Source organism: Tauraco erythrolophus, chromosome 30, assembly GCF_009769465.1.
Source record: "Tauraco erythrolophus isolate bTauEry1 chromosome 30, bTauEry1.pri, whole genome shotgun sequence".
Lineage (NCBI taxonomy): Eukaryota > Metazoa > Chordata > Aves > Musophagiformes > Musophagidae > Tauraco > Tauraco erythrolophus.
In genome coordinates, this window is record NC_141494.1 from 1,362,841 (window position 1) to 1,388,262 (window position 25,422).

The 25,422-nt window shown below is 67.1% G+C and overlaps 3 protein-coding genes across 5 annotated transcripts; all 3 read right to left on the minus strand.

The window, feature by feature from the left end:
* Positions 1-995: 995 nt before the first annotated feature.
* KCNN3 (potassium calcium-activated channel subfamily N member 3) lies at positions 996-18,691 on the minus strand. Of its 3 annotated transcripts, none has more exons than XM_086628308.1 (8): positions 17,966-18,691; positions 14,343-14,438; positions 10,108-10,526; positions 5,863-6,004; positions 3,521-3,631; positions 2,297-2,424; positions 2,040-2,109; positions 996-1,292 (listed from the first exon to the last, which is right to left on the minus strand). In XM_086628308.1, exons 1-8 carry the CDS (start codon positions 18,689-18,691, stop codon positions 996-998), a joined length of 1,989 nt encoding a protein of 662 aa, XP_086484434.1. The 3 variants fall into 3 exon arrangements, with proteins under 3 accessions (XP_086484434.1, XP_086484437.1, XP_086484436.1); XM_086628311.1 differs by having other exon boundaries at positions 10,096-10,526; positions 17,966-18,100; XM_086628310.1 differs by lacking the exon at positions 17,966-18,691 and adding an exon at positions 7,092-7,133 and having other exon boundaries at positions 14,343-14,432.
* A 1,283-nt stretch (positions 18,692-19,974) lies between these two features.
* Positions 19,975-21,700, minus strand: PMVK (phosphomevalonate kinase). The gene is made up of 5 exons (XM_086628419.1): positions 21,618-21,700; positions 21,409-21,472; positions 20,559-20,711; positions 20,353-20,482; positions 19,975-20,111 (listed from the first exon to the last, which is right to left on the minus strand). The coding sequence occupies exons 1-5, from the start codon at positions 21,698-21,700 to the stop codon at positions 19,975-19,977; spliced, it is 567 nt and encodes a 188-aa protein (XP_086484545.1).
* Positions 21,701-22,455: 755 nt separating this feature from the next.
* Positions 22,456-25,382, minus strand: PBXIP1 (PBX homeobox interacting protein 1). Its single transcript, XM_086628277.1, has 10 exons — positions 25,317-25,382; positions 25,117-25,237; positions 24,966-25,033; positions 24,490-24,625; positions 24,182-24,397; positions 24,090-24,113; positions 23,927-24,000; positions 23,700-23,825; positions 22,605-23,605; positions 22,456-22,513 (listed from the first exon to the last, which is right to left on the minus strand). Exons 1-10 carry the CDS (start codon positions 25,374-25,376, stop codon positions 22,456-22,458), a joined length of 1,884 nt encoding a protein of 627 aa, XP_086484403.1. The 5' UTR covers positions 25,377-25,382.
* Between the last annotated feature and the right edge of the window lie 40 nt (positions 25,383-25,422).

Here is a 25,422-nt window from a genome sequence, read left to right on the forward strand (position 1 = left end):
CCAGCACTTGCCAGCCAGCGCCCGCTCGACCCCGGCGCGCTCGGCGCTGCCAGCTGGGCTCCGGCACGGCCGTTCCCGGTGGGAGCAGAGGTGGTTGTAGCCGATGGGGTTTTTCAGCCGGCAGTTCCCAGCCTGGTGGCTTCCCAAAATGCTGGGGAGGCTCCCGGGTGAGCGGCGATGTGAGCACCCAGAGCCCCCCTAGCACTGGGGCTGGCCCGCCAGCCCCATCACTGGCCACCGCCGCGGTGGCTGGGAGGGCAGCCGCATCCAGCCCCGCGTCCTCGCATGCCTCCGGCACTGCTTTCCCGGCTCTGGCGTGTGTCTCCAGGCAGAATATGACACCGAGGAGCAGAAAGAAGCAGCGTCCCGTGTTGTGCCCGGGCAAAAACCACGCACGGCTCCAGAGAACCAAACTGGCATCGCCGGGCAGGTTATGGCCGGGCACCGTCGCCCACCCGGCGATGCAACGGCGGTCGGTGTGGGTCCCGGTACGGAGATGGGATGAGCGTGGGCAGCGTCGGTCAGAGCATGTGCAAGGAACCGCCACGTTGGCACGTGCCCGGCGGGGTTTCGGGGCGGCGAGTGGGGCAGTGGGCGAGGGGAGCAGCCCGGTGACCCCCCGGCAGGGTCCACGCAGCGGGGGCGAACTCTCCCTCCGGTTTCTCCGTTGCTTCAGTGCTTCTGACTTTGTTGGTTTTGTTTTGTTTTCAAATGTGAAGACCTGAGATTGAGCGTGGGTTTTCCGGCCACCGCCGGATGCCCGCGGCGCGGTCCCGTCCCCTTCCGTCACCACGTCTAGAGGCACCTGAACGGGGATGCGATTCCCGATACCAAGGCGTTGGCAAAGCTCCGAGCGGTGCCCGGCGCTGCCGGTCCCACCGGCTCCGGCCAAAGGATCCCGTGGCGGTTCCAGGAACCGGCAAAAAGTCCACGGAGCCCTCGGGACCCGCGCGGAAACGCTTCCCCCGGCCCCGGGGGGGCTGAGGGGCTGCGTTTTAGCAGCTGCTTGAGCTCGTGTAGGGAGTAGGGAAGGAAGTGGAGCTGACTCCGATGGGGCTCTCGGAGAGAGGGGTTTGGGGGGTGCCCACCGGCACGCCGACCCCCCGCGCCTCCAGGACGGCGGCGAGCAGGCGCTGCTGCTGCTGCCGCAGCATGTCGGCCATCAGCAGGGGCAGGGAGTTGAAGCTGGCGCTGAGCTGCTCCAGCTTGGACTCCAGGCTGCCGATCTGCTTCTCCAGGTCCTCGCTGCGGTCGTTGAGCTCTGTGATGAGGTCGTACATCACGTTCTGCATCTACGGGGAGGGGACAGCGGAGGGGTCAGTGCCATGAGCGGAGGGGTCAGTGCCATGAGCAGACCGGTCAATGCCATGACTGGAGGGGTCAGTGCCATGAGCACAGGGGTCAGTGCCATGACCCTCTGGGTCAGTGCCATGACTGGAGGGGTCAGTGCCATGACTGGAGGGGTCAGTGCCATGAGCAGAGGAGTCAATGCCATGACCGGAGGGGTCAGTGCCATGACCCTCTGGGTTAGTGCCATGACACTCCCTGTTAGTGCCATGAGCACAGGGGTCAGTGCCATGACCCTCTGGGTTAGTGCCACCGCTGCCAGCAGCACACGGAGCCCTTTAATCCCCTCCTGTGAGCAAAGCCCCAAGAGCCACCCATCTCAGCCCGCTCCAGGAGCTTGCCGGGCACCACGACCGCAGCTTGGCTTGACCAGGACATTAAAACGAGGACACCCTGCCTCTGCGCGTGCACGAGGGGACGGGGTGGGTGGCCCCGTGCTGCCAAGCAGTGGTACCCCTGGCTGGGGCTGCCTAACGGGGTGCAGGGAGCAAAGACCTTTCCGGAACTGAGGTGATCCCCCCCCACCAGGGCTTGTGTCTGTGTTCCTCCTCCCAAGAGCAGCCATCCCACGGCAGCGATTCCCAGCTGATGTCTACCAAGCCGGAGTATTTCATGGTCAGCCAGGTCTGCTTGAGTTTTCCCGAGGGAAGAGAAAGGCTCAGGCAGCCGAGAGGCCGCTGGCAGGGACTTGCCTTTGAGAGGTCGACCAGGGTGTTGGCTTGGTCGCTCAGCTTCCTCTGCTCCATCTTCACGCTCCGCAACCTGGGGAGAAGGAAAGAGGAACGCGCTGTACCCCATCCCAATCGCAAACCGCAGCCGGAGACCTGCCCGTGTGCCAGGTGGTGGGGAAGTGGTCCCCGAACCCCTGCCAGGGCCGGACCATGACTCTGCTGGGGCTGGGGCTCAGCACCCCACGCCGAGCCCTCTTGCCTGGTGCACAGCCACTTACTGATGAATGGCTTGGAGGAACTTCCTCTGGTGCTTCCTAACTTTGGCATGGTCGATCTTCTTCAGCAGCTTGGTGTGCTTATAGATGAGCCACGTTTCCCGCAGGACATTGGCCGCCGCGTTCTTGATCTGCAAGAGGAGAGTTGGCTGCAGGTCGGAGAATCATCGAACGGTTTGGGTTGGAAGGGACCTTAAAGATCACCCAGTTCCAACCCGAGGAACTGGCTGATGTCACCGGTCTGGCTGTGCTGGCACACAAGATTCCATGGAGACACTGGTCTGGCTGTGCCATGAGCCTCCAGCCGGCGAGCTGGTGCTGCAGGAGCACTTGACTCGCCCCAGCTGGAGCTCGGAGCTCAGCTCTGCTCCCACACCGTCTCCTGCACCTTTGTGAGGGATCATGGGCAGTTGGAAGAGGAGCAGGGACAGATGGAGCTGTCTCTATCCTACCCCGCACCATCACTGAACTCCTCGCCTGCGCGTGGACCGGTACCCTGAGCCTCGAGAAAAAGAAAAAAATCTCCAAGTTTTGCTCAATTCCCACATCCGTCTGCCACTCTCTGAAGGTCCCAGCTGGGCTGTTGGCACGAGGACGCGACGGCTTCCACAGGCTCCACGGCTAAACCGTGGCTCTGCTGCTTGCTCCGAGATGAATTGGCCATGGCCACTATCTGCCTGGCACGGAGCCCGCAGAGCCGTATCCGTGGCCGCGGGAGGGGGGCTGACCGGCTGGTTGCTTTCCTAGCCCAGCCATGCCAAGCTCCCTGACTCTCACCGGGGCATCGGGGCTGCTGCTGGCACACAGCTCTGCTCCCCGGGGCACTGCAGCAGCCCCCAGCCACATCCTGGCACTTGAAGGTCGCCGTTCCAAGGGCAGTGCCAATGCTCGCTTTGCCACCATCCCCTACCTAAACCACCGCCCGGCTGCCAGCGCGCAGAGCCCGTTCCGCACGCGGCACTGCCAGGTTGCCGATGCTTTGCCACGACAAGAGACCGGAGACCTCCTGCCACTGCTGCCATGGATGCGACACCAGACCCTGGCACAACCAGCGACCCCGTGGACCGTAACACTCGCACCCATGCCACATCCAAGGCACTCGGACACCTTCCGCCCGCCGTGGGATCCATGGCACCCATGGGACACGCACCCAGCGGTGCCGGCACTGCCATGGTACCCGGCGTGCCCAGCTCCCACCACGCGCTCCGGCCCCCCTCAGCACCTTACCCGCTTTGTCAGCTGCGTGTCCATCATGAAGTTGTGGACGTGCTTCTCGGCTTTGGTGAGCTCCAGCTTCCTGGCCACCACGGCCACCACCAGCGCCGTGCAGCCGGCACCCTGCGCGGGGACAGCGAGGGGGGAAACAGTTTGTCCCTCTCCACCAGCCTCGTGCCACAGCACCATCCCGCCCTCCCCATCGCAGAACCCTGCATTAATTAAAGCTCCATCACCCCCCACCCACGTCACCCTAACGAGGAGAAGCGCAGAGCCCGCGTGCCCTGGAGCGGCTGACGATGTGCTGGTAATTAACGGGAGAGGCCGGGATGATTTACGAGGCCAGCGGTGATCCGCGGTGAGCCCTCGCCTCCCCAGCGCCCGTTAGAAAGGCTGGGCTAAGCCCGATTACTGGGACCCACTTACTGGGACCCGCTTACCGGGACCCGCTTACCGGGACCCGCTTACCGGGACCCGCTTATCAGGGACCCGCTTATCAGGGACCCGCTTACTGGGACCTGCTTACCGGGGACCTGCTTACTGGGGACCTGCTTACCAGGAACTCACTTACTGGGGACGTGGTAACTGGGGACCCGCTTACCAGGGACCTGCTTAATGGGGACCTGCTTACCAGGACCCGCTTACTGGAACTCCCATATCAGGACCTGCTTACTGAAGACCCGCTTACTGGGACCCGCTTACCGGTACTCGCTTACCGGGGACCTGCTTACTGGGGACCTGCTTACCAGAACCCACTTACCGGGACCCGCTTACTGGGGACCTGCCCGGCATGATGGGGACCCCCCATGCTCCCAGGAGCAGGCTGGGGTGGGAGCACGGTGGGGAAGCACCAGGTGACCTGGGGGAGAGCAGGGAAGGGGACCCCCAAATCAGGACCCCCTGGAATCGCTGCATCTCCCGCCAGCGACAGCTGGGGCATCGCTTATCCCAGCGATTAGGGCCGGATCCGCGCAGCAGCCGTCATCTCCGGCGCCTGCGTGTCTTTGGAATGGGAAGGTGCCAAGCGCCGGCTCCCCGCGGTGCTCCGGCACTGCCTGTGCCAGATGAGCCGCTCCCCCCTCCCGCCACGATCCTGGCAAACCCTCCTTCATTTATTAGAGAGTCATTAATTAACATCACGCTCCGAGTGCCATCCGTTAGCATCCCCCAAGGTCCCACTCTGGGCTCTTGGCCCCCACCACGTCTCTCTTTTCCCATCCCTGGTGCCACGACTCAGCAAGCCCGGGGGAGCCCCCGGCCCCGGCAGTCCCGGGGGGGTCACCATCCCCACCGGGGGCTGTGCAGCTGGATGGTGCTGGGAGGGACACACTTTTCCAGGGAGCTCCGGCAACACCGGGACACCCTCTGCCGAGCTGGCAGCTGCTCCCCTGCACTGTGTGGCTGCGAAACGCCGCGTCCCCCCCCACCCCAGTTAGGGATTTTTCTCCTTCACTGGGCTCCTACCGATGGCATCAGCCTCGCTGGCACCTGACCTCGGAACAGGCAGATCAAAGACTTGATGATAATATAAAATTAATACCCGCCGGCGGAGCCGCCCCGGCCAACGGCTCTCGTGGGGCATCAGGCAGCAGAGCCCAGCCCAGCTGGTGCCAGGCACCGGCTTGGGATGTCTCGGCTGGGAAGGGGGGACAGGGATGGCTCCATCCCCAAGGGCTGGCAGCCGAGCGGGGCAGAGGCAGGGTGCTGGGTGCTGGGTGCTGGGGCAGATCCATGGAGGAGCCCCCCGGCCGCTTTCTCTGGCCGCCTCCACAAGCCGGGATGTCTCCCAGATGCCTCGGAGCAGGTATGCCAGAGGCTCCGGAGAACAGTGACCTTCTGGCCAGGAGGAAATGGAGCCACGGCGGAGCGGTGACGGCAGTGGGAGTGCGGGGAGGGGCAGAGGGCTCCCAGCTGGTCGCGGCTCTCTTGGCAGGAGCCAGCAGCATTTGGGATCGCTCCGGACGATGGAAACCAGGCGGCGCGAGCCGGGACGGCCAAGGGATGCTCAAGGGGCCCCTGCGCCCTGGGGACACCCCCGCCACGGGCCGGCTTCCCCCTCCTTTGCTGCACACAGGTCCCCACCCACCCCAAATTCCCCAGCGGGGCAGGGGATCAGCCAGTGTCCCCACTGCGGCACCACGGCACCCGCCGGGCATGGCCCAGCCCGCACCGAAACCTCCTTAACCCAACCGCCACGTCCTGCTAATTAGGCTAATTGCAATCACAGCTCTATTAGGCCAAAGCTGGTAGGTCTCACGCACGGACAAGGCAGTTGGGTCCCTGTAAAATCCGGTTGCCACGGCAGGGGCAGGCAGAGCCTGCGGGACGGGTGCCCAGCTGGGCACAGCCCTTACCATGATGCCGGTGAGCAGGCAGACGCCCTTCCCGCAGTAGGTGTGCGGGACCATGTCGCCGTAGCCGATGGAGAGGAAGGTGATGGAGATGAGCCACATGGCGCCCAGGAAGTTGCTGGTTACGTCCTGCTGGTCGTGGTACCTGCCAAGGAGACATGATGGGCATCGGTGGCGCGGCAGGGGGAGCAATGGGGGCAGCCGGGCACGGCGGCTCCTCTGGCACAAGGCTGTGCCGCGCGGTGGGGAATAGGGATCGCTACGCACCGGGACGGCCCATGGCCACAGCAGTTGCGCAATTTCTGGCGCGGGAAAAACCCGCATGGACAAAATCAGAGCGAAAACCCCAACAGAAAAGGGCTTCTGTTTTCGGTCAGACCTGTCAGCACATCCCGGTCCCCAGCGCCACGCGGCACGGCGGCGAGCGCCAGCTGATGGGAGAAACAGCTGTAGCTCTGCAAAGCCCCCGACCGCGCCGGCTCGCCGCCAGCATCCTCCTCCGCGTCCCCCCGCGGCCGCGGCTCGGACTGACTCCGCTCCCCCTGCGCCGCCGCGGGGGACGCCGCAGGCAGCGGCTCCGGCAGAACTACGGGGGACGTGTCCGTCCCGCCGAGCCCCGGCACGCACTTGGCTCTCGGACGGCGCGGGGGAACGGCTCACGCGCTCGAGACGAAGCGCAGGTGGAGCGGCCGCAGCTTCGGCGCCGCCGCGAACTTTCCACGGCCACGTCCGTGCCGAGCAGCGAGGTCAGCGGCCGCCCTGGCCGGCGCAGCGGCCGGCTGCGGCTCTTCCGGCAAACACGCAGCCGGGGGCCCCCGGATGCCTCTGGCTCCCCGGGGCCAGCACAAGCCCAGCGGAGCCACGCGGCGAAGCTCCCCACCGGCCGCGGCGCTGGCTCTGGTGGTGGAGCAGGAGCTGGCCCAGCCGCAGTGGGACCCAGCCCCGAGCCCTGGCACGGGCACAGGCTGGCAGCACCTTTGCTCTGCCATGAGCAGGACGGTCACGTCCCTGTCCCCTCGGCCTCCTCACGAAACCATTCGAGGGAAACCAGATGGAGCTTTTGGCAATTCCCCCCGCCCCGGCTCATCCCAGCTCCTCGCTCCCGGAGCAGTTGGGTTTTCTCCTCATCCAAAATGTTTTTCCCCCCTCAAGTAACCGGAGACTCAAGATCCCGGCGCGTGGGAAAGGGCCTTCAGCCACGGCAAGAGCCTCTGCCGCGCTGCGGGCACGGCTGGCCCGGGGAGCCGGAGCCTGTCGCTGCGGCCGGGCTGGGGCTCCCCAAAATCCTGATGGCAGCAGTGGCACAACCCCCCATCCCTGACAACCCAGGGGGGGGCTGGCACATGCCACGGCTGGCGCGGGCAGGGAGGGGTTCACGCCGACGGCTGCTGCAATTGGTTAGACCTCAGATGCCAGTTTCCAGCATCCCCTCGCCCGCTTGCCCTCAGCAAGGGCACAACCTGCCCCGAGCATCGCCCCAGTCCCGCACGACACCGCGGCGGAGCAGACCGTCACCCCGCCACGGCTGCCGTGACGCCGGCTTGGCCAGACCGGGCCATCGGCTTGGGTGGCACTGCCAGAGAGCTCCGGGCCGGCTGCACCCGCACCGCCTCGGGGAGCGGTGCCGGCCGCACGTGCCCGCACACGTGCGCGCCGTCGGTGGCCATGGCGGCAGCGCTGCTGGCACCACAGGCGGCTCACGGCGGTGGCGGCCGGGCGAGCGGCTGAGCGGGCGACGTTGCTAAGCGACTCGCTGCTTTCGGAGAGCTGCGGCCCCCCCAGCGCGCACGGGAGGATGCCCGGCAGCGACGCCGTGCCCGTGGGCACCGGAGCAGCCCACGGTGCCGAGGTGACGTGTCACAGCCCCGCCACCCCAACCCCGGGACCACATCTCGGAGTGACACAGACATCTCCGAGCCACCCAGTGCCACGGGATGGCCCAGTGAGCCACAGCAAACTGGTTTTCAGCACTGGTGCAGCCACGTGCCATCGGTGGGGACACGTCCTGGGTGGCCCCGGCGGGAGCTGAGCAGCACCCAGGGCCAGCGTGTGCCCTGGGGATGGTGCATCCCGTGGGGACGGAGCATGTCCCAGGGGTCCTGCACCCCCCTGGTGTCGGAGCACCCCCAATCCAGCCAGGAGCCCACCCGGGTCCGTGTCTGCCGCTCTGTAGCCAGCGGGAGGCGGCGGCAGCTTGCGGCAGCCGCGGTGCCGCTGATCCGCAGTGCCTCGTCTGCGTCATTTCTACTTTTTTTTTAATTTTTTTTTTCCATCCCTAATGGTTCTTTATTTACATTGTGTTTTCCAGCCTGAGCAGCCCCCCAGGTGCGGAACCAACCCCCCGCACGTCCCCCACCGAGGGAGCCCGGCCGCCCCCCCCCCAGCTTCAGAGGCACAAATCAAAATCTCCCAAACGCGATTAAGCAGCGCGCGACCATCCAGCGCATCCGGAGAGCGTCGCTCGGGGAGACAGGAAGGCAAACGCAGCCGGTAAAGCCCAGAAAACCTCATTGTGCCACTTAAAGCCGCTCGAACGGCCCTTCCCGAGGGGTCCCATCCTGGGGAAGAGGAGGGGTGGCCTTCCTCCTGCCTTGCGAGTGCCCAGAAGCAAGGTGGGTGTCCCGGGGTGCCGGTGGGTGCGCTCCCTCTGTTCCCAGGGGGGCACGAAGCTCCTGGAACAACTTCCATGCAATTTCGCTCATCCATGGACCCCGAGCCGTAACACACGCGGTGCCTCGGGCACCCTCCCGCAGCCCAGCCCAGGCTCCGCGAGCCCCCGGGACCACCAGCTGTGCTTCCGTGGCATCCAGGTCACCTCCTGGGGACAGGGATGGCCCCGCGCCGGGCCAGGACGCAGGACACCCTGTGGGGAACCTGCCCCTCTGCCCCAGGATGGACAATGGTGCCAGCATCTTGTGCCGCGGCCGTGGTGAAACCCCTCCGGCACCGCACTGGGGTGGGCTGGGGGTGCTCTGCCACCGGCCCCCGGTTCCCCATGGGGGACAAAGGGGTGCCAGCATGTCCCCGAGAGCCAGAGGCACAGTGGTACCCACTGGAGCCAGTCGCCACAGCAACCTCCGTGCCAAGCACGCTGGTGGCGGCGTGATCCCATCCGGCAGCGAGTTTGTCACCACAGTGTTGTCATGGCAGTCGCTCGCAGCAATGCCAGAGCTGGAGCCACCGGCCTCTCCCCGTGGATGGCATCCACCAGCTCCCGCTGCTCCCGGCGCCGCCAACCCACCCTCCCAGGGGTCCCGCACCCGCTGGCACTGCACATCGTCCTCATCCCCGTGCAGGGACCCCGGCTGGCACCGCCACTGTGCTGCGAGGGCAGGGCTGTCCCTGCCCAGGACGGGCACTCCGTGGTGGGAACCTGCGGCTGCCGAGCCCCGGATCTCTGCATCCCTCCCACAGGGTGGTGGGACATCGCAGCTCCACCGCACATCCCAAATCACCGCATATCCCGAACCGCCGCATCCTGAACCGCCACATATCCCAAACTGCTGCATCCCAAACCACTGCACATCCCGATCTGCTGCATCCCGAACTGCCACGCATCCCGAACCGCCACATATTCCAAACCACCGCATCCCAAACTACTGCACTTCCCAATCCGCTGCATCCCAAACTGCTGCCCATCCCAATCTGCTGTGCATCCTGATCCACCATGCATCTCGATCCACCGCGCATCCCAAACCGCCACCCATCCTGATCCGACACACAACCCAATCCACTGCGCATCCCAAACCACTGCATCTCAAGCAGCCGTGCATCCTGAACCGCCGCATCCCAATCTGCTGCGCATCCTGATCCACCATGCATCTCGATCCACCGCACATCCTGAACCACCGCGCATCCCGAACTGCCTCACATCCCGAACCACTGCGCATTCCGATCCACTGCATCCCAATCTGCCGCACATCCCCATCCGCCACATCCCAAACCACCGCATGTCTCGATCTGCTGCGCATCCTGATCCGCCACGCGTCTCGATCCACCCTGCATCCCAAACCACTGCACATCCTGATCTGATCCACATCCCGATCCGCTGCACATCCCAATCCGCTGTGCATCCCGAACTGCCACACATCCTGAACTGGCGCATCCCGATCCACCACATCTCAAACCACCATGCATCCCGATCTGCCGTGCATCCCAATCCACCGTGCAACTGCCACACATCCCAGTCCACTGTGCATCCCAAACCGCTGCACATCCCAACACGCCTCCCCCCGCAGCCCCTCTCACCTCTCGCACACCCGGACCGTCCATGCGGCGATGATCCAGAGGGAAATGCTGAAGACCAGCAGCACTGTCCCAGGGCAGATGGTCATGAGGGTCTTCATGACGAAGCGGGTGTTGAAGTTGATCTTGTTGAGCGCCCCGATGCTGCGTGACGAGGCGTCGGTGAAGAGCTTGCTGTGCAGCAGCATCACCCGGGCGATCAGGTAGAGGCGCAGGAACATGGGGATGGACAGGATGATGTCCACGTCCGCCTCCGCCCGGGAAGGCGTGTAGGAGAAAGCCAGGCGGGCTGTCCAGAAAAATTTGTACTCCCCGGGGATGGGGTGGATGGCACAAACCAGCATCTCCAGGCTGATGTAGAGGATGCGCTCGTACGTCATCGCTATCCGCCAGTCGTCGGCTCCATTGTCGATCACAAAGAGCTACCGGGATGCAAAAGCACGTGGTTACTGGCAGCGCCGGCTGACTCTGCCCCACCGGTGTCACAGAATCATGGCATGGTTTAGATTGGAAGGGACCTTCAGGATCATCCAGTTCCAACCCCCTGCCATGGGCAGGGACACCCTCCACTACACCAGGTTGCCCAAAGCCTCATCCAACCTGGCCTGGAACACTGCCAGGGATGGGGCAGCCACAGCTTCCCTGGGCAACCTGTGCCAGTGCCTCAGCACCCTCAGAGGGAAGAATTTCTTCCTTAGATCCCATCGAAATCTCCCCTCTTCCAGTTTAAATCCATTGCCCCGTGTCCCATCACTACACCCCCATGTCCAAAGCCCCTCTCCAGCTTTCCTGGAGCCCCTTTAGGCACTGGGAGGTGCTGGAAGGTCTCCCCGGAGCCTTCTCTTCTCCAGGCTGAACAGCCCCAACTCTCCCAGCCTGTCTCCATAGGAGAGGTGCTCCAGCCCTCGGAGCATCTCCGTGGCCTCCTCTGGACTCGCTCCAGCAGCTCCATGTCCTTCTTGTGTTGGGGCCCCCAGAGCTGAAGGCAGCACTGCAGGGGGGTCTCAGGAGAGCGGAGCAGAGGGGCAGAATCCCCTCCCTCACCCTGCTGCCCACGCTGCTCTGGGTGCAGCCCAGGACATGGTTGGCTTTCTGGGCTGCCAGCGCACGGTGCCGGCTCATGTTGAGCTTCTCATCACCCAACACTCCCAAGTCCTTCTCCTCTGGGCTGCTCTCCATCCATTCTCTGCCCAGCCTGTCCTTGTGCTTGGGATTGCCCCGACCCACGGGCAGGACCTTGCACTTGGCCTTGTTGAACTTCACACAATGGGCAGCGGCGGGGGACGAACACCAGAGCCCCACGGAGCCAGGGATGGCTTCGCCCAGGAGGGCTGGGATGGATGAGGAAGGAAAAGGTGGGAATGAGCCTTTGCCATCTCCACTGCTGCTCTGCCCGTGTGCTCAAGGGACAGTTATGGCACTGGGACCACCCCAGAAAGCTTTCGGGTGCCCAGCTGATGGCATAGGGACAGCTCGCTCCAACCGGTGCCCACCCATTGGCTGGCAGGAGTGCATGTCGTGGCACAGCCCCCTCACTTGGGGCACAGGTTCGGGCAAGTCACAGTGCCACACAGCACCAGCATGAGCCGCCCTGGCCCCTCTGCTCCCGCTGGCACTGCACTAGTGTCACCACTAGCCACCGCACCCCGAATGCCAGGCGTCTTTTTGGGGAGGGAACGCTGGAGCCAGAGCACCTGGATGCTGGTGGAGATGGGATCTGGTTGTCATAGCAACCACCGGTTCTTTCTGGGTACCAGCTCCTCTCCCACCGCTGGCAAGGGGGTCGGGGTCTCTGCCAGAGCAGGTGGAATGGCAGCTCCAGCTGCTCCATCCGAGATGTCACCAGACCCCCGGCATCACCAGCACCAGCAGCCCCAGGACAGACCCGCCAAGGCGGGACGTTGGCTCGTCCCCGGGTGCCACAGGGCCACTGGTGTCACCTACAGCGGTGGTGCCATGCTCGGGGCTTCTCCACGATGGCAAAGGCGCCACTGGAAGGGATCCAAGGGCGATGTGGCAACCGACGCTACCGTCACCCGTGTGTCCTTGACCCTCCAAAGCACGGAGCGACCCTGGCTCAGCCAGGGGGGTTGGCAGCTCCCATGGCCGCCCCAGCCTGGGCACTGGGTGGGATTACGGCCCCGGCTGCCGCTTCACCCAGGAACAAGCCTCCCACCTCACCGGCGGCCCCGGTGCACCTGCACCGGCACAAGGCAGCACACGGGGCTCTCCCCGGGGACGGTGAGAACCGTCGGGACTGAGTCACGGAGCGGCCGTCCCCGGCCACCTCCCTTTCTGCTTGGAAAGCTCCGCTCCTTTTAGCTGCTTTGTTTGGGAAATTGTTTATAAACCCGCTCCAAGCTGTCAAGGGAGATCCTCAGGCAGTCAGCGCGCTGACAGCCCGTTCCTTCCTGGAAAAGGGTGTTAAAAATAAACAAATTAGCGAGAGGAAAAAGGCAGGGAGCCTTTCGGCTGCGCGCGAGGGGTTTGCCACGGAGGAAGGGGGGGGATTCGGGCAGGGTCCCCCCGTGCCAGCCCCTCTCAGTCCTGCACATGTGGCATCGCTGGCGGTTTCCATGGAAATGCCAGCGCGGGGCAGTGGTACCTGACGGGGCATCCCCAGCATCCCCCGGCACGGGAGGGTTGGCACACGGGAGGGTTGGCACACGGGAGGGTTGGCACACGGGAGGGTTGGCCACCGCAGCTGCGGGTAAGCGAAGCGCAAGGAAAGTCACCGAAAAGCCGTGGGGAGGGGGAAAAACTTCACTTAAGTGCACGAAGAGGTGGGAGGCCGGAGGGGATGGGGGCATCTCGTCTGACGGGCACAGGGACACCCCAGGGACCTGCCGCCATCCCAGCCCATCGGCTCACGGTGGGTGCAGGCAGGCGGGGAGGGGACAGGCAGGACCCTAGGAGCTGGACCCAGGACCCCAGCCGGACCCAGGGAAACTGAGGCACAGGGAGAGCCGCAAACATCCCGAAAGTCTCGGTAATTAATGCGATTAACAGCGAGGGAAGAGGCTGAAGCCGCTGTCAAGCCTTTCCCGGGGCCGGGGGGGCCTGGCCGTGCCGCGGCGGGGCGAGCGCGGCCCTGCGCAGGCGGAGGGATGAGAAGCTGAGGATTTCCAGCCCCGCCGGATCAGCGGCAATCCCTTTATAAGCACCGAGGAGATAACAAGGCGATCGGAAGCCGCCACGGCTTTGTCCGGAGCGAATCAAGTCAAACCGATCTCATTCCCCTCCCCACCAGTATAACCAGCCCGGCAGAGCAGCCGGGGCGCCGCAACCAGACCGCGCTGGAGTTTGGCGCCGGTACCAGCCCGGCACACGTGTTTGGGGACGGGGACCCCGCGGACGAACGCCACTGGGATTTCGGCTCCGGCCGCGGGCAGAGCGCACGGGGAGAGGCGGGAAGTGCCCCGCGCGCCGCCGCCGCGTTTGCACAACCCGCTCCCCAGAACAACAAGCGGAGGAAGCTGGCGAGAGCCGGGGCACGGTCCGCCCGGCTGACCCCAACCGCTGCCACCGCGGCGTAAATATTATTCTAGCAAAAAAACACCTTTTAAATATTTGCTTTGAGCAACTGGCCGCCAGGAAGGTCCCTTTGCGGGCGGGCAGGGAGCAGGGTGCCCGTCCCCAGCCCCACGGCTGCCAGAGCTGCCCCTGGCACCGGCCGTAAGCAGGACGAGGTGGGATCTTTGGGTGACTCAGGGCCGGGGGCTGCGGCGGCTCTTCCCGGGATGCTCCTTCTCCCGCCCGGCGATGAGTTCCCCCCATTCCCAAAGGACGCCGGCATCGTGCCGAAGGCGGATCTCGTGGGGAAACGCGGCTTTCCTGGAGCAAACCGGGAGCCTTTTTGTTTCGCGGCAACGCCAGGGCGGGAGGGGAGGAGGGAGGGAGGAAGAGTGTGGCCGGCCCTGATTAGAAAAGGATTTCACAGCTTTCCTTGGCACCCCAGCAGCTCCGAGCCCTTCCTGGCTGCGGCCTCTCCCAGCTGCCAGCAGCTCCGCCGGGCACCCCATGCCCAGGCAGACCCTGCAGTGCCCCCTAAGACCCCTTGCTACCCCCCCAAGACCCCTCGCAGCCCCCTGAGACCCCAACAAGGAGGGACAAGGCTCCACGCAGGCTGCAAGCTCGGGTACCACAACCCACCGAAGCGGTCGGGAAACGCCGCAGCCCAGCTGCAACCATCCAGCCTGGCAACCCCTCACGCGGTGCCGGTGACACCGGGACCTTACCTGCACCTCCCGCGTGTGGTAGGCGATGATGAGGCCCAGCAGGATGACGGTGGAGAGGCTGATAAGGCATTTCAGGGCCAGGGAGAACATGGAGTCCTGCAAGGAGAGAGCAGGGCGAGTGTCAGTGGGGCCACAGCCATGGGACCCCGGCGGTGCCAGCGGTGCCACCGGGCTCCGCACCCCCAGGGTGGTGCTACCTCCCCCCACCACCGGCATCCCCCCCTCCCACCACTTCAGCCACCCCAGCTCCCACCCTGAGCAGCTCAGCATGGTGGTAAGGGCACCACCAGCACCATTGGCATCGCCGGCACCGCGCGCACGAGCATCCCTTTCCCCAAAATACATTTTTTTCACCCGATCCTGCCGAGTGTAATTACCAGCCTCCCCTCGCTGGGACCTGCGACACCAGCGCCCCGGCTGCATCCAGTACGAGCCTGATATTAGGGCACCCTAATTAGATCTAATTAGATCCTCCTGCTAATTACCTCTATGGCAATTAAACCAGCCCCTCATTCACTGGTGACCAGAGTGGCTGCTCCCCAGGACCCCACCAGGAGGAGCAGAATTTCCCTCCGGACCCCATTTCAGCCGCTGCCAAGCCCGTCCTGCTGCCAGCCACAACCCAGCCAGTGCCAGGGCACCCACTGGGCACCAGCAGCCCCTCAACAAGGCGTCGTCTCCAAATCAAACCAACCTGCCACCACACCCATCCCACACCACGGAGCACATTCCCAGCACACCAAGACCTGGCACGCTCATGACGTGCTGAGACCTCGCAAACTCATGGTGTGCTGAGACCTGGCACACTCATGGCACACCAAGACCCTGGCACACTCATGGCATGCTGAGACCCGGCAAACTCATGGTGTGCTGAGACCTGGCACACTCATGGCACGCCGAGACCCCTGTACACTCACGTCATGCTGGGACCCGGCATGCTCATGGCACACTGAGACCCTGGCACGCTCATGGCATGCTGAGACCGCGGCACGCTCATGGCACACTGAGACCCTGGCACACTCATGTCATGCTGAGACCTGGCACGCTCATGGCACGCCACACCCATCTTTCACTCCCCAGCATCCCAGGCTGCCTTCAGCCTCGCTCCTCTCCCTCCCCTGGTGCCCCCCATCCCCGCGAGGTACCCGAATGCGGAGAAGGGGCTACTTGCCGCGGAGGCGGTGTCGCATTGTTAACGACTTGGCTCCGGCCGCGCAATTGTGTGGATATAATGGCTGGTGCTGAGAGAAGTGCCAGGGCCCAAACAACGGCTATTAATAGGCAAATCCAGGGCAGGGCTCATGCCAAGGCTACTCCGGCCACATCCTGCCCAGGGGCACTGATCCTGCCCGCCCCAAGCACAGGGACCCCACGAGGCCGGTGGTCCTGCACTGCCCTGGCACCCACCAGCCCTCCCGGCGAGTGTTCTTGGCAGAGGCTGCCGCACACCCACCGCGTTTACCGATGCCTCCTGCCAGCACCGGGTCCGGAGGGACGCGGCAGGAAGAGCCGCTGGCGGATCTCACGCTCACGGTGAAAACAAGGAGCGGGGGGGAACTCGGCTGAACTGTGGTGACGCCTCGGCACGGCCGGCGGCACCGTGCCGCGCAGGTGGCAGGAGGCTCTGGCATGCCACGCGGGCGGCTGCTGCCGTCCCGGAGGCGGGAGAGGCCCCGTCCTGCCCACACTCGAGTTATGGGCAGAAAGCTGGTGAAACCCAGCCACCGCATCCCCACCTTCCGGCTCAGCCCTGGCACCCTCCGGCCCAGGTTGTGCCCGGCGGCGTGGCTGCCAGCCGCGGGGCAGAGCCAGAGCTGGGCCAAGGCCAGCGGCACCAACAGCTGCCAGCCCTGGGTGCTCCTTTGGTCACAGCCACGTCCCTGCCGCCGCGCTCCAGTGTCTCACCGGGGGCTGCCGGCAGGGATTTATAGACAGTCGCCCGCTGCCGCGGCTCCGGCCAAGGGCCTGGGGCGGCCGGGAGCCAGGAGACCCCCCTGCTCCCTGCGGCTGTCGGCACGAGCATCGCAGCGAGCGGCGACCGCCGGGGCAGGGGTCGGTGCCGCGGGCAGCCGCGCCGCAGCCGCGCTGACTCACGGGGTCTTCCCCGGCTGACACAGCAGCTCGGCACGCCATGGCCAACGAGCGTGGCGGCAGCACCGCCGGCAGCTCGGCGAGGGCGGCCGCTTCACCCCGGCACGCGGGCTGATGGAGCCTGGCAAAGGCGGCCGCGGCTCAACAGGTAGCGGGCACAGGTGGGCGACGGTGCTTCGGCCTCGCTCCTGCTGAAGAGGAGCAGGAACCGCCAGGCAAGAGGCGCCGGCGGCGAAGCAAAGCGAAGCGCCGGGGGAGCCGGGGACGTGGGCTTGGCACCGAGGCGCTCAGCCAGAGCAGAGGGAACCGCCGCCGACGCTGGCAGCTGTGGGCAGCTGCGGCTCGGGAGTCCCCCCGCTGCCAGCCGGGCAGCGCCGTGGGGTCCCCCGCACCCACGGGGCCCCCAGCCACGTCCCTCCCTCCCTCCACCTGCTCCAGCTCCGTCGCCTCCTCCGCCCACACCACCCTCTGGATAACAGCAGGAAGCAGCGAGCAGCCCCTTCCCACCCGGCTCCTTCCCCTCCGCCGGCGGCACCGTGGCACGGGGACCCCCGCCGGCCACCCCTGAGCCCCTTCGGCAGCGCCGTCCCACTGCCGCCCATGGGTGCCACACTCGCCCTGGCGGCGCGGGTGCCGATGGCTTCCCCTCTCCGGATAGGTATAAATAACATGACAGATGTCTGTACAAAGAGTTATTCATATCGCTGCCAACCAGCGCAGCCCGGGAGCAGGAGCTGGAAGGGGCGTGGGGGGGGGGGGGGGGAATTATAAATAAAAGACATCGTCCTGCAAAAAAAAAAATTAAAAAAAAGAAAAGGAAGAAAGGGGTGTGGAGGAGGAGGAGGAGGGAGGGGGGCTCCGCCGCACCACCAAGGGCATGGCACCCGTGAGGAGCACCCAGCTGTGCCAGTGACGGGCACCACGGAGCCCGGTGGGTTGGTCTCCGTCGCTGCTGGCACATGGGGCAGCTCTGGCAGGAGTGGCACAGCGCCGGCCCTGGCACGCGGCCGTGGCGGCCCTCAGCCCGGCGCCCGGCCCAGGGGACACCTGTGGCCGTAGCGACCCTGTAAGGCCCCGCGGCCACCCCCTCGGTCCCGTGCCAGCCGGGACGGCCCCAGCCCACCCTGTGAGGGCAAACAGCTCCATGTTCACCCCACCGGGCACCATATAGGGCAAATGGCTCCGTGCTCACTCCACCAGGCACCGGATGGAGCAAAGGGCTCTGTGTTCACCCCACCGGGCACCGGATGGGGCAAAGGGCTCCATGCTCAGCCCACCAGGCACCGGATGGGGCAAAGGGCTCCATGCTTAGCCCACCGGGCACCGGATGGGGCAAAGGGCTCTGTGCTCACCCCACCGGGCACCGGATGGGGCAAAGGGCTCCATGCTTAGCCCACTGGGCACCGGATGGGGCAAAGGGCTCTGTGCTCACCCCACCGGGCACCGGATGGGGCAAAGGGCTCCGTGCTCACGCCACTGGGCACCATCCAGCCCCGACGGCCGCGCGCCCACCCCCATGGACCCATCGGTACCTTGGAGTAGAGCCCCCAGGACAGCTCGGTCTCGATGACCATGACGACGATGCCGAACATGCCGAAGATGAGCGCGTAGTCGCTGAGACGCTTCCTCTTCTCGAAGAGCGCCCGGCGGTGCCCGAGCCGGTAGCCGATGTTTTGAGCCTTACGCTTGGGCCCCTTGGCGAAGGTGGCCGGGGCCGGCCGGGCAGGCGGGCGGTCGGGCCGGCGGGCGGCGGGCGCGTGGTTGTCCTCGCGCGAGACGACGATTTCGGGGGGTCCGCCGGCACCGAAGAGCTGTAAAGGTTGAGCCTCCGGTTCGGCCTCGATCAGGTTCCTCCGGGATGCGCTGAGCCGGCTGAGGGGCTTCATCACCCCCCCGCTGTACTTACAGGAGCTCATGGCGATTTCGGTGAAGGGGTTACTGTCCCGCCGGTGGACCAAGGGACTCGGTTGCCGGTGTTTGCCGCTTCCCGCCCCGGAGCCCGCCGGGTGGTCGCCGAGGTTGAGCTGGCTGCCGTGGCGGGAGGAAGGGTGGAGGGCGGCGGGGGCGGCGGGAGGAGGAGGAGGGGCCCGTAACGACCCGGGCGAGGAGTGCAACAGGCTGTGCTGGAGCGGCGGTAAGGCGGCGGGAGGCGGCGGCGGCGGCGGTGACCGTTCATCTCCCGGTAACGGGCAGGGACACCGACCGTCCTCCTCCAAGTCCCCCACGCCCGAATCGTGGAGATGCCCCGATGTCTCCATAACGCCGTTTTACCGGCCACCGGCCCCGCGCGCTCGATCATGAATGGGCGCCGCGCGCTCGCCGCCGCCGCCGCCGCCCCCGCCGCCGCCGCCGCCGCTGGCCCGGCCCCGCCGCGCCATTGGCCGCGCCGGGGCTCCCCGCAGGCTGACATCATCCCCGCCCGCTCCCCGCTTCGGATCCCCCCCCCAGCCACCACCCTCCGCCTCCCCGCGCCCCCGGTTCCTGCGTCTCTGCGGGGTCGGTCGGGACTTGTAGTCCGTCGGGACGCACCGGCGCCGGTACCGGCGCCGGTGCGTCCCGACGGACTACAAGTCCCGACCGACCCCGCACCGTTTCCACCTCCCCCTCCCACCCACCGGGATCCCCCTCCTCCCCCTCTACCCCCAAAACCGCTCCCCCGCAATGCGAGGGGCTGCCCCCCCCTTGTATAAACCCCCCGTAATCCCCTTCTGGAAGCTGGAGATTACGGGCAGCAGCTGGAGCAGGTGCTCCCACGCTGGGAGGGAGGGGGGGGGGGGTGTCACCCCATGTCCCCAACCCCCCCCGAGATGTCCCCAACCCCCCCCGAGATGTCCCCAAGGAGGATCAGGGCGATGCTGGACACGGGGGCTTAATGCGATGGGGTGCGTAGGGACCCTAATCCAAATCCCCCACAAGTGTATCCGCCCCCCCCTCTCATAGCTGCCCCCCAGGAACCCCCCAGCTGTGCCCAGCTGCTGCAGGAGAGGAGCGGATATGAGGGCAGGAGCCGTCTGCTGGGGAAGCGGATAATCCGCAGGGAATTGGCCGCTGGAAGCCTATTAAAATATAGCACGAATCACCCAGCTGGTGACCCCCCCTCCCAGCCCGGGCAGCGGGAATTAAACTGCACCTCTACCACCCCCCTCAAAAGCTGGCGAGCCCAGCCAAGGGGTGAGGGTGCAGCCCAAGGGGCATCGCCTGTGTCCCCCAGCCCCACGTCCCCCACCCTTGTGTCCCCCACTCCTGTGTCCCCCACCCCTGTGTCCCCCACCCCCATGTCCCCCAACCCCTTGTCCCGTGTCCCCCAGTCCCATGTCCCCCACCCCCGTGTCCCCCATACCCGTGTCCCCCACCCCTGTGTCCCCCTGTCCCATGTCCCCCAGCCCCGTGTCCCTGAGCCACACGTGAGGGTCCCCCCCCAGGGAACCAGGGGACAGACCCGGGGCGGCAGCACTTCTCGGTGTCAGAGCTTTATTGGGGGGCCAGGACGGGCCGGCAGGAGGTGGGGGGTTGCAGTGGGGCCGGGCGGGGGGTCCCTGAGCTACAGGCGGCCGCGCAGCCACTGCAGCAGCGTCTCCAGCTGCTCGCCCAGGGCCAGCTCGTCGCCGTCGTTGGTGATCACCCAGTCGAAGGCGACCCCCTGGTCCAGGCCGCACTCGGACTCGGCGTCATCCACCCCTGCGGAGGAGCGGAGCCCGGAGAGGCCCCCGAGGCAGGTCAGGATCCGTCCGTCCATCCCCCCCCGTCCCATCCCCAGCCTCACCCCCCCCGAGCTGGGGGGGGCTTATGGAAAACCTCCGGCTCTCGCAGCCAGGGGATGGCAGCGGAGGCGGCGGAGCCGTGTCCGTGGGGCAGCTGCAGTGCCAGCGCAGCCCCAGGATTGGCACCCTGCTCGGGGAAGCAGCGCTCGCTCGCTCACCGTCGACAAAGACCCAGTTCCTCCTCTTCCTTGTCTCCTCGGTGGCCACCACCCGCACGGTCTGCACCACGTCCCCGTAGACGTCCCGGAACCACTCCACGTCCGAGAGGCGCCGTGTGTCGCTCACCACCTGGGCGGGGGCTCCGTCAGCGTCCGCCCCGTGCCCCCCGTGCCCCCCGTGCCCCCCCTTCCTTCCCACCGCTTACCCACACCGGCTGTGCCGCTCCCTCCACCGCCGTCCTGCAGAAGAAGCCGGGGTCGGCGCGGCGCTTCTCCTCGCCCCAGCGGATCATGTCCTGCCGGTACCTCTCCTTGTAGGCGCTGGCATCCAGGAGCCGCTGGAAGTCCAGGCCATGCTCCTGCAGGGAGAGAAGGTCCACGGGCACAACCTATGCCACCAGGCATGGCACGGAATGGCACGGATGGCATGGCATGGCTTGGCTTGGCATGGCTCAGCACAGCACAACGGTGCGGCACGGCACAGTTCAGCAAAGCGCAGCATGGCACAGCACAGTATGGCATGGTGCGACATGGCACAGCTCGATGCAGCATGGCACAGCATGGCATGGCATTGTGTTGCACAGCACAGCATGGCACAACATGTCCTGACACGGCAGGGTGCGGTGTGGCATGGCATGGCATGGTGCAACACGACACAGCTCAGTGCAGCATGGCACGGCACGGCATTGTGTGGCACAGCACAGCATGGCACAACACGTCCTGACACTGCAGGGTGCGGTGTGGCATAGCACAGCATGGCGCGATGTGGCACAGTGTGGCACAGCATGGCACAGCATGGCATGGCATCGTGTGGCATGGCACAGGACAGCATGGCACAGCACATGTCCTGGCACGGTAGGGTGCGACATGGCACAGCACGGCACAGCATGGAATGGCATGGCATAGCACAGCATGGCATGGCACAACATGTCCTGGCACGGCATGGTGTGACATGACACGGCGTGGAATGGCATGGCATGGCATGGCATGGCACAACGTGTCGTGGCACAGCTCAGCGTGCCGTGGCACGACGTGGCAGGGCGTGGCAGGGGGTACCTTGGCATACTGCTCCTTGAGGGGCCCGGAGAGGCGCAGGACGGTGCACACGTCGGGGCCCAGCCTGCGGGAGAGGGGTCGGCGGGACGGGCACGGGCACGGGCACCGGCCGGCTCCACCTGGGCCGGTCCCGGCACCCCCCGCCCCCGGTCCCCCCGCCCCCCGGTACTGGCCCCGCCCCCCGGTCTCGGCCCCCCCGCCCCCGGTACCGGCTCCGGAGCTCCTCGGCCACGAAGTCCTTCCCCGACTTCCTCTTCCCGCTCAGCAGCAGCACCGCGCGCGGCGCCGCCATCCGCCCGCCCGGCCACGCCCCCAGCCACGCCCCCCGCGCGGGGGGGGCCCCGCCCGCTCTGGCCCCACCCCCCGCGGACACACCCACCCCTCCCACCCCCCCGCGGGGGAGCCGAGTGGTACGGCCCGAGGGGTGGGCGGGGCGCGGTGCCGCTGACTCCGCCCCTCTGGCGAGGCGCCCGCCCCACGGCGCCCCCTGCAGGGCGGGGCCGGCGCAGCGCCGCGCAGGGGGCGCCCCCAAACCCCTGGGGGACACGGGGGGCCGGGCCCACCCCCGTCTGCCCCCCAGCACACCCCTTCCCCCAGCACCCCTGTTCCTCCTCTGAACCCCCTTTCCCCCAGCACCCTCTTCCCCCCGAGCACCCCCTGTTCTCTCCCCCCAACCCCCCCTTCCCCCCTAGTTCCTCCAGCACCCCCCTTTCCCCCCCCCAGCACCCTCTTTTCCCCTCCAGGACCCCCAGCACCCCCTGTTCCCCCTCCAGGACCCCCCAGCACCCCCTGTTCCCCCACACCAGCACCACCCAGCACCCCCGTTCCCCCCCAGCACCGCCCGCTCCCCCACACCAGCACAGCCGTGCCCAGCGGTGACTTTATTGCGTGCTGGCAGTGCAGTGTCACACAGTGCAGTGGGTCGGGGACCCGGCCCTACCCGGCCCCCCAAAACCAGCCAGCGGTGAGTGCCCTTCCCAGGGGGCACCGGGTAACGGCTTGTGGTGGGCAGCCGCCCCGGCATGCTCCGGCGCTGCCTCCTTGGCTCTACCCGCCGGTGCCATGCTGCCGCGCAGTTCTCCGGCCCTGCTCCTTCCCGGCAGTACTGCAAGAAAAGGAGGGGGCTGTGACGGGGTGCCAGGGCTCAACCCCCCCACGCCACCCCGGGGACCCTCCTGGCACCCGCCGCAGCTCACCCGCCGTAGTGCCGCAGCACGTACTCCTCGAAGCCGTCAGCCGCCTCCTCGTCGCCCTCCTCCCGCCTCGCCACCTCCTCCAGCAGCTCCTCCACGTCCTCCACGAAGTCGACGAAGCGCAGGCGGTCGTGGGCGAAGGCGCCGTCGGCCCCGAAGGCACCGGCCAGCCGCGCTGCCACCCCCCCGAAGTGCCCCCCCCAGCCCAGCCGCCCCATAAAGCCCTCGAGCAGCTGCAGGAACTGCACCTTCTGCACCGGCTCCAGCGGAGCCCCCAGCACCTCCTGCCCCTCTTTGCGGGCGCAGTCGGCCACCCCTGAGCACCCCTGAGGTGCCCGGTACCGGCTGAGCAGTGGCCGCTCACGGGGAGGGTGCTGGGGGGCACTATGAGACGACTTCCCCCAGGTTTTGCCTGGTTTGTGCTCCTGCGGGTGCCGAGGGGCTTTCCTGTGCCCATGGGGTTTGCCCTGCTCCCTCCTCTCCCGCTCGTGGGGTGCCCCCTCGGCACCGTGCCGCTTGTACCGCTTGTTCTCCTTCTTCTCCGCCTTGAACGGCTTCTTCCAGGGCCTGGGGAAGGGTTCGGCCACCTCTGCCTCCAGCTCCCGGCCCAGGCGCTGCTCCAGGGCACTCAGCTCCTCCACGAGCCCCTCGAGACCCCCGGAGCCCCGCGCCCGTTCCAGGGCGCCCGCCAGCTCCTGCCGCACCGAAGCCAGTGAGTCGCGCCGCTGGGCACCCTCCCGCCGCACCACGTTCTCACCACGGCTGGCGGCACCGGTGCCAGGGGGCTGCTCTGCTGCCGGCTGCCCAGTCCCGGGGGTGCCCGGCGCCCCCGCAGCCTGCAGGTGCTGCAGCTCGGCCCGGGCCTGGCGCAGCGCGGCGGCCTCCCGCTCCAGCTCGGCGCGCAGCAGCGCGTTCTCGGCAGCCAGGCTCTGCTGCTGCGCCCCGGCGGCCGCCATCTCGCCCTCGCTCTTCCGCAGCAGAGCGTGCAGCTCTTCCTTGTGGGCCTGGGGCAGCAGGAGGGAGCGGGGGGGGCTGAGTGAGGTGGGAGGGGGTGAGTGGCACCGGGACATGGCACCCAGCTTCCCCAGGCTCACCCACCTGCAGCTCCACCTGCATAAGCCGGATCTCCTGGTTCTCCTTGGCCAGCTTGTCCAGGAGGAGGCTGACGGACTGCACGCTCCGGGGGTCCCCGGTGTCTGGTGGGGGGGGATCCTGCTGAGAGTCCTGGGGGAAGGGGAGGATGGGAGCCCTGGGGGTATGGGGGGCACCGCTCCTCCTCGGCCAGCCCGGGGGAGCCGAGCTCCATGGCTGACCCCCCTCCTTACGTTGCCGTCGGTGGGCAGCGGCACCTCCTGCTCGCCGGCCGCCACGTCCCGGCTCACCACGTTCTCCGCGGGGCCTGGGAAGGAACCAGACGGGGACATCCGACTGCATCCGGGATGCCACGGGGGTGCCCCTTGCCCCAGCAGGACAGACCCCTGTACTCACCGTCGGCTGCATCGTAGATACCACCTGGAGACAGGAAGGGACAATGAGGGGGCCACCAGGACACCCACCCTGTCCCTGGGACCCCCACTCACCAGAGACCATCAGCAGTGCCGCGGCCACCAGCGCCAAGGCGCCCAGCAGGTACTTGCTCGTGCTGAGCCCGTCCTCATCACCAACACCCGGTGTGCCCCGGTGCGCGGCAGGCACGGGAGGGGGGGTCACGGAACGGGGCTCACGGCCCTGCCGTCGCCGCAGCCCCTCCACGTCATCGTCGCTGCTGGTGCAGCTCCCCTCCTCTGTCGGTGGCCCTGGGGAGGGACCGGGGCACCTCCAGGGAGGGCTCGCACCCTGGCACTGCCAGCGCAGACCCCCCCAGGCTGGTCACCTGCGAGGGCCTGACCTGCTTTGGGGGTGCCAGGGCAGGGGCCCGGCTCAGCCTCGCCATCAGGCTCCTCCTGCTCCGTGCCATCCGGCACACCAGAGCTGTCTGCGGTGGGCACTGCCCTGGCCCTGGGGTCCCAGTGCTCCTCCAGGTCCTGCGGACACAGGCACTGGGCTCTCACACATCCCCCCTGGCAGCCCCGGCCCCCCCGGGTCCCAGCCTTACGCCTGGGCTCCCAGCCTTACCCCCGGCCCCCCGGGGTCCCAGCCTTAACCCCGGCCCCCCCCGGGTCCCAGCCTTACCCCCGGCCCCCTGGGGTCCCAGCCTTACGCCTGGGCTCCCAGCCTTACCCCAGCCCCCCGGGCTCCCAGCCTTACCCCCGGCCCCCCTGGGCTCCCAGCCTCACCCCCGGCCCCCCTGGGCTCCCAGCCTTACCCCCGGCCCCCCCGGGCTCCCAGCCTTACCCCCGGCCCCCCCCGGGCTCCCAGCCTTACCCCCGGCCCGCTGCCCTCGGGGTGCGGGGTCCGGCCAGGGAAGGCGGCTGCACCGTTGGTGGCCACGGCTGGGGAGAGGCAGAGAGCGGCAGTGAGCCGGTGGCACCGGGGGGGGCACCGGGTCTGCCCTGTCCCCACGGGTGCCGCCTGCCTGTGACGGTGTCCTGGGTGCCTTCCTCCACCTTCTCCTCCTCCTCCTTCTCTGGCTCCTCATCCTCAGCCCCGCGGGAGGCTGAATCCTGCTCCGGACCCACCGTGTCGATGGGGAGACCCTGGGAGAAGGGGGGACGGGTGGGCACCTTCGGCCTCAACCCCCCTCTGCCTCCCGCCTCCCTCCGCCCCGGCCCTCACCTCGCTGCCCGCCAGCACCCAGCTGCTCTCCGAGTCCCGGGAGTCCGGTTTCTCCGCCATGGGGACGGCACCGAGCCACCTGCAAGGAGACACGGACAGACGGACG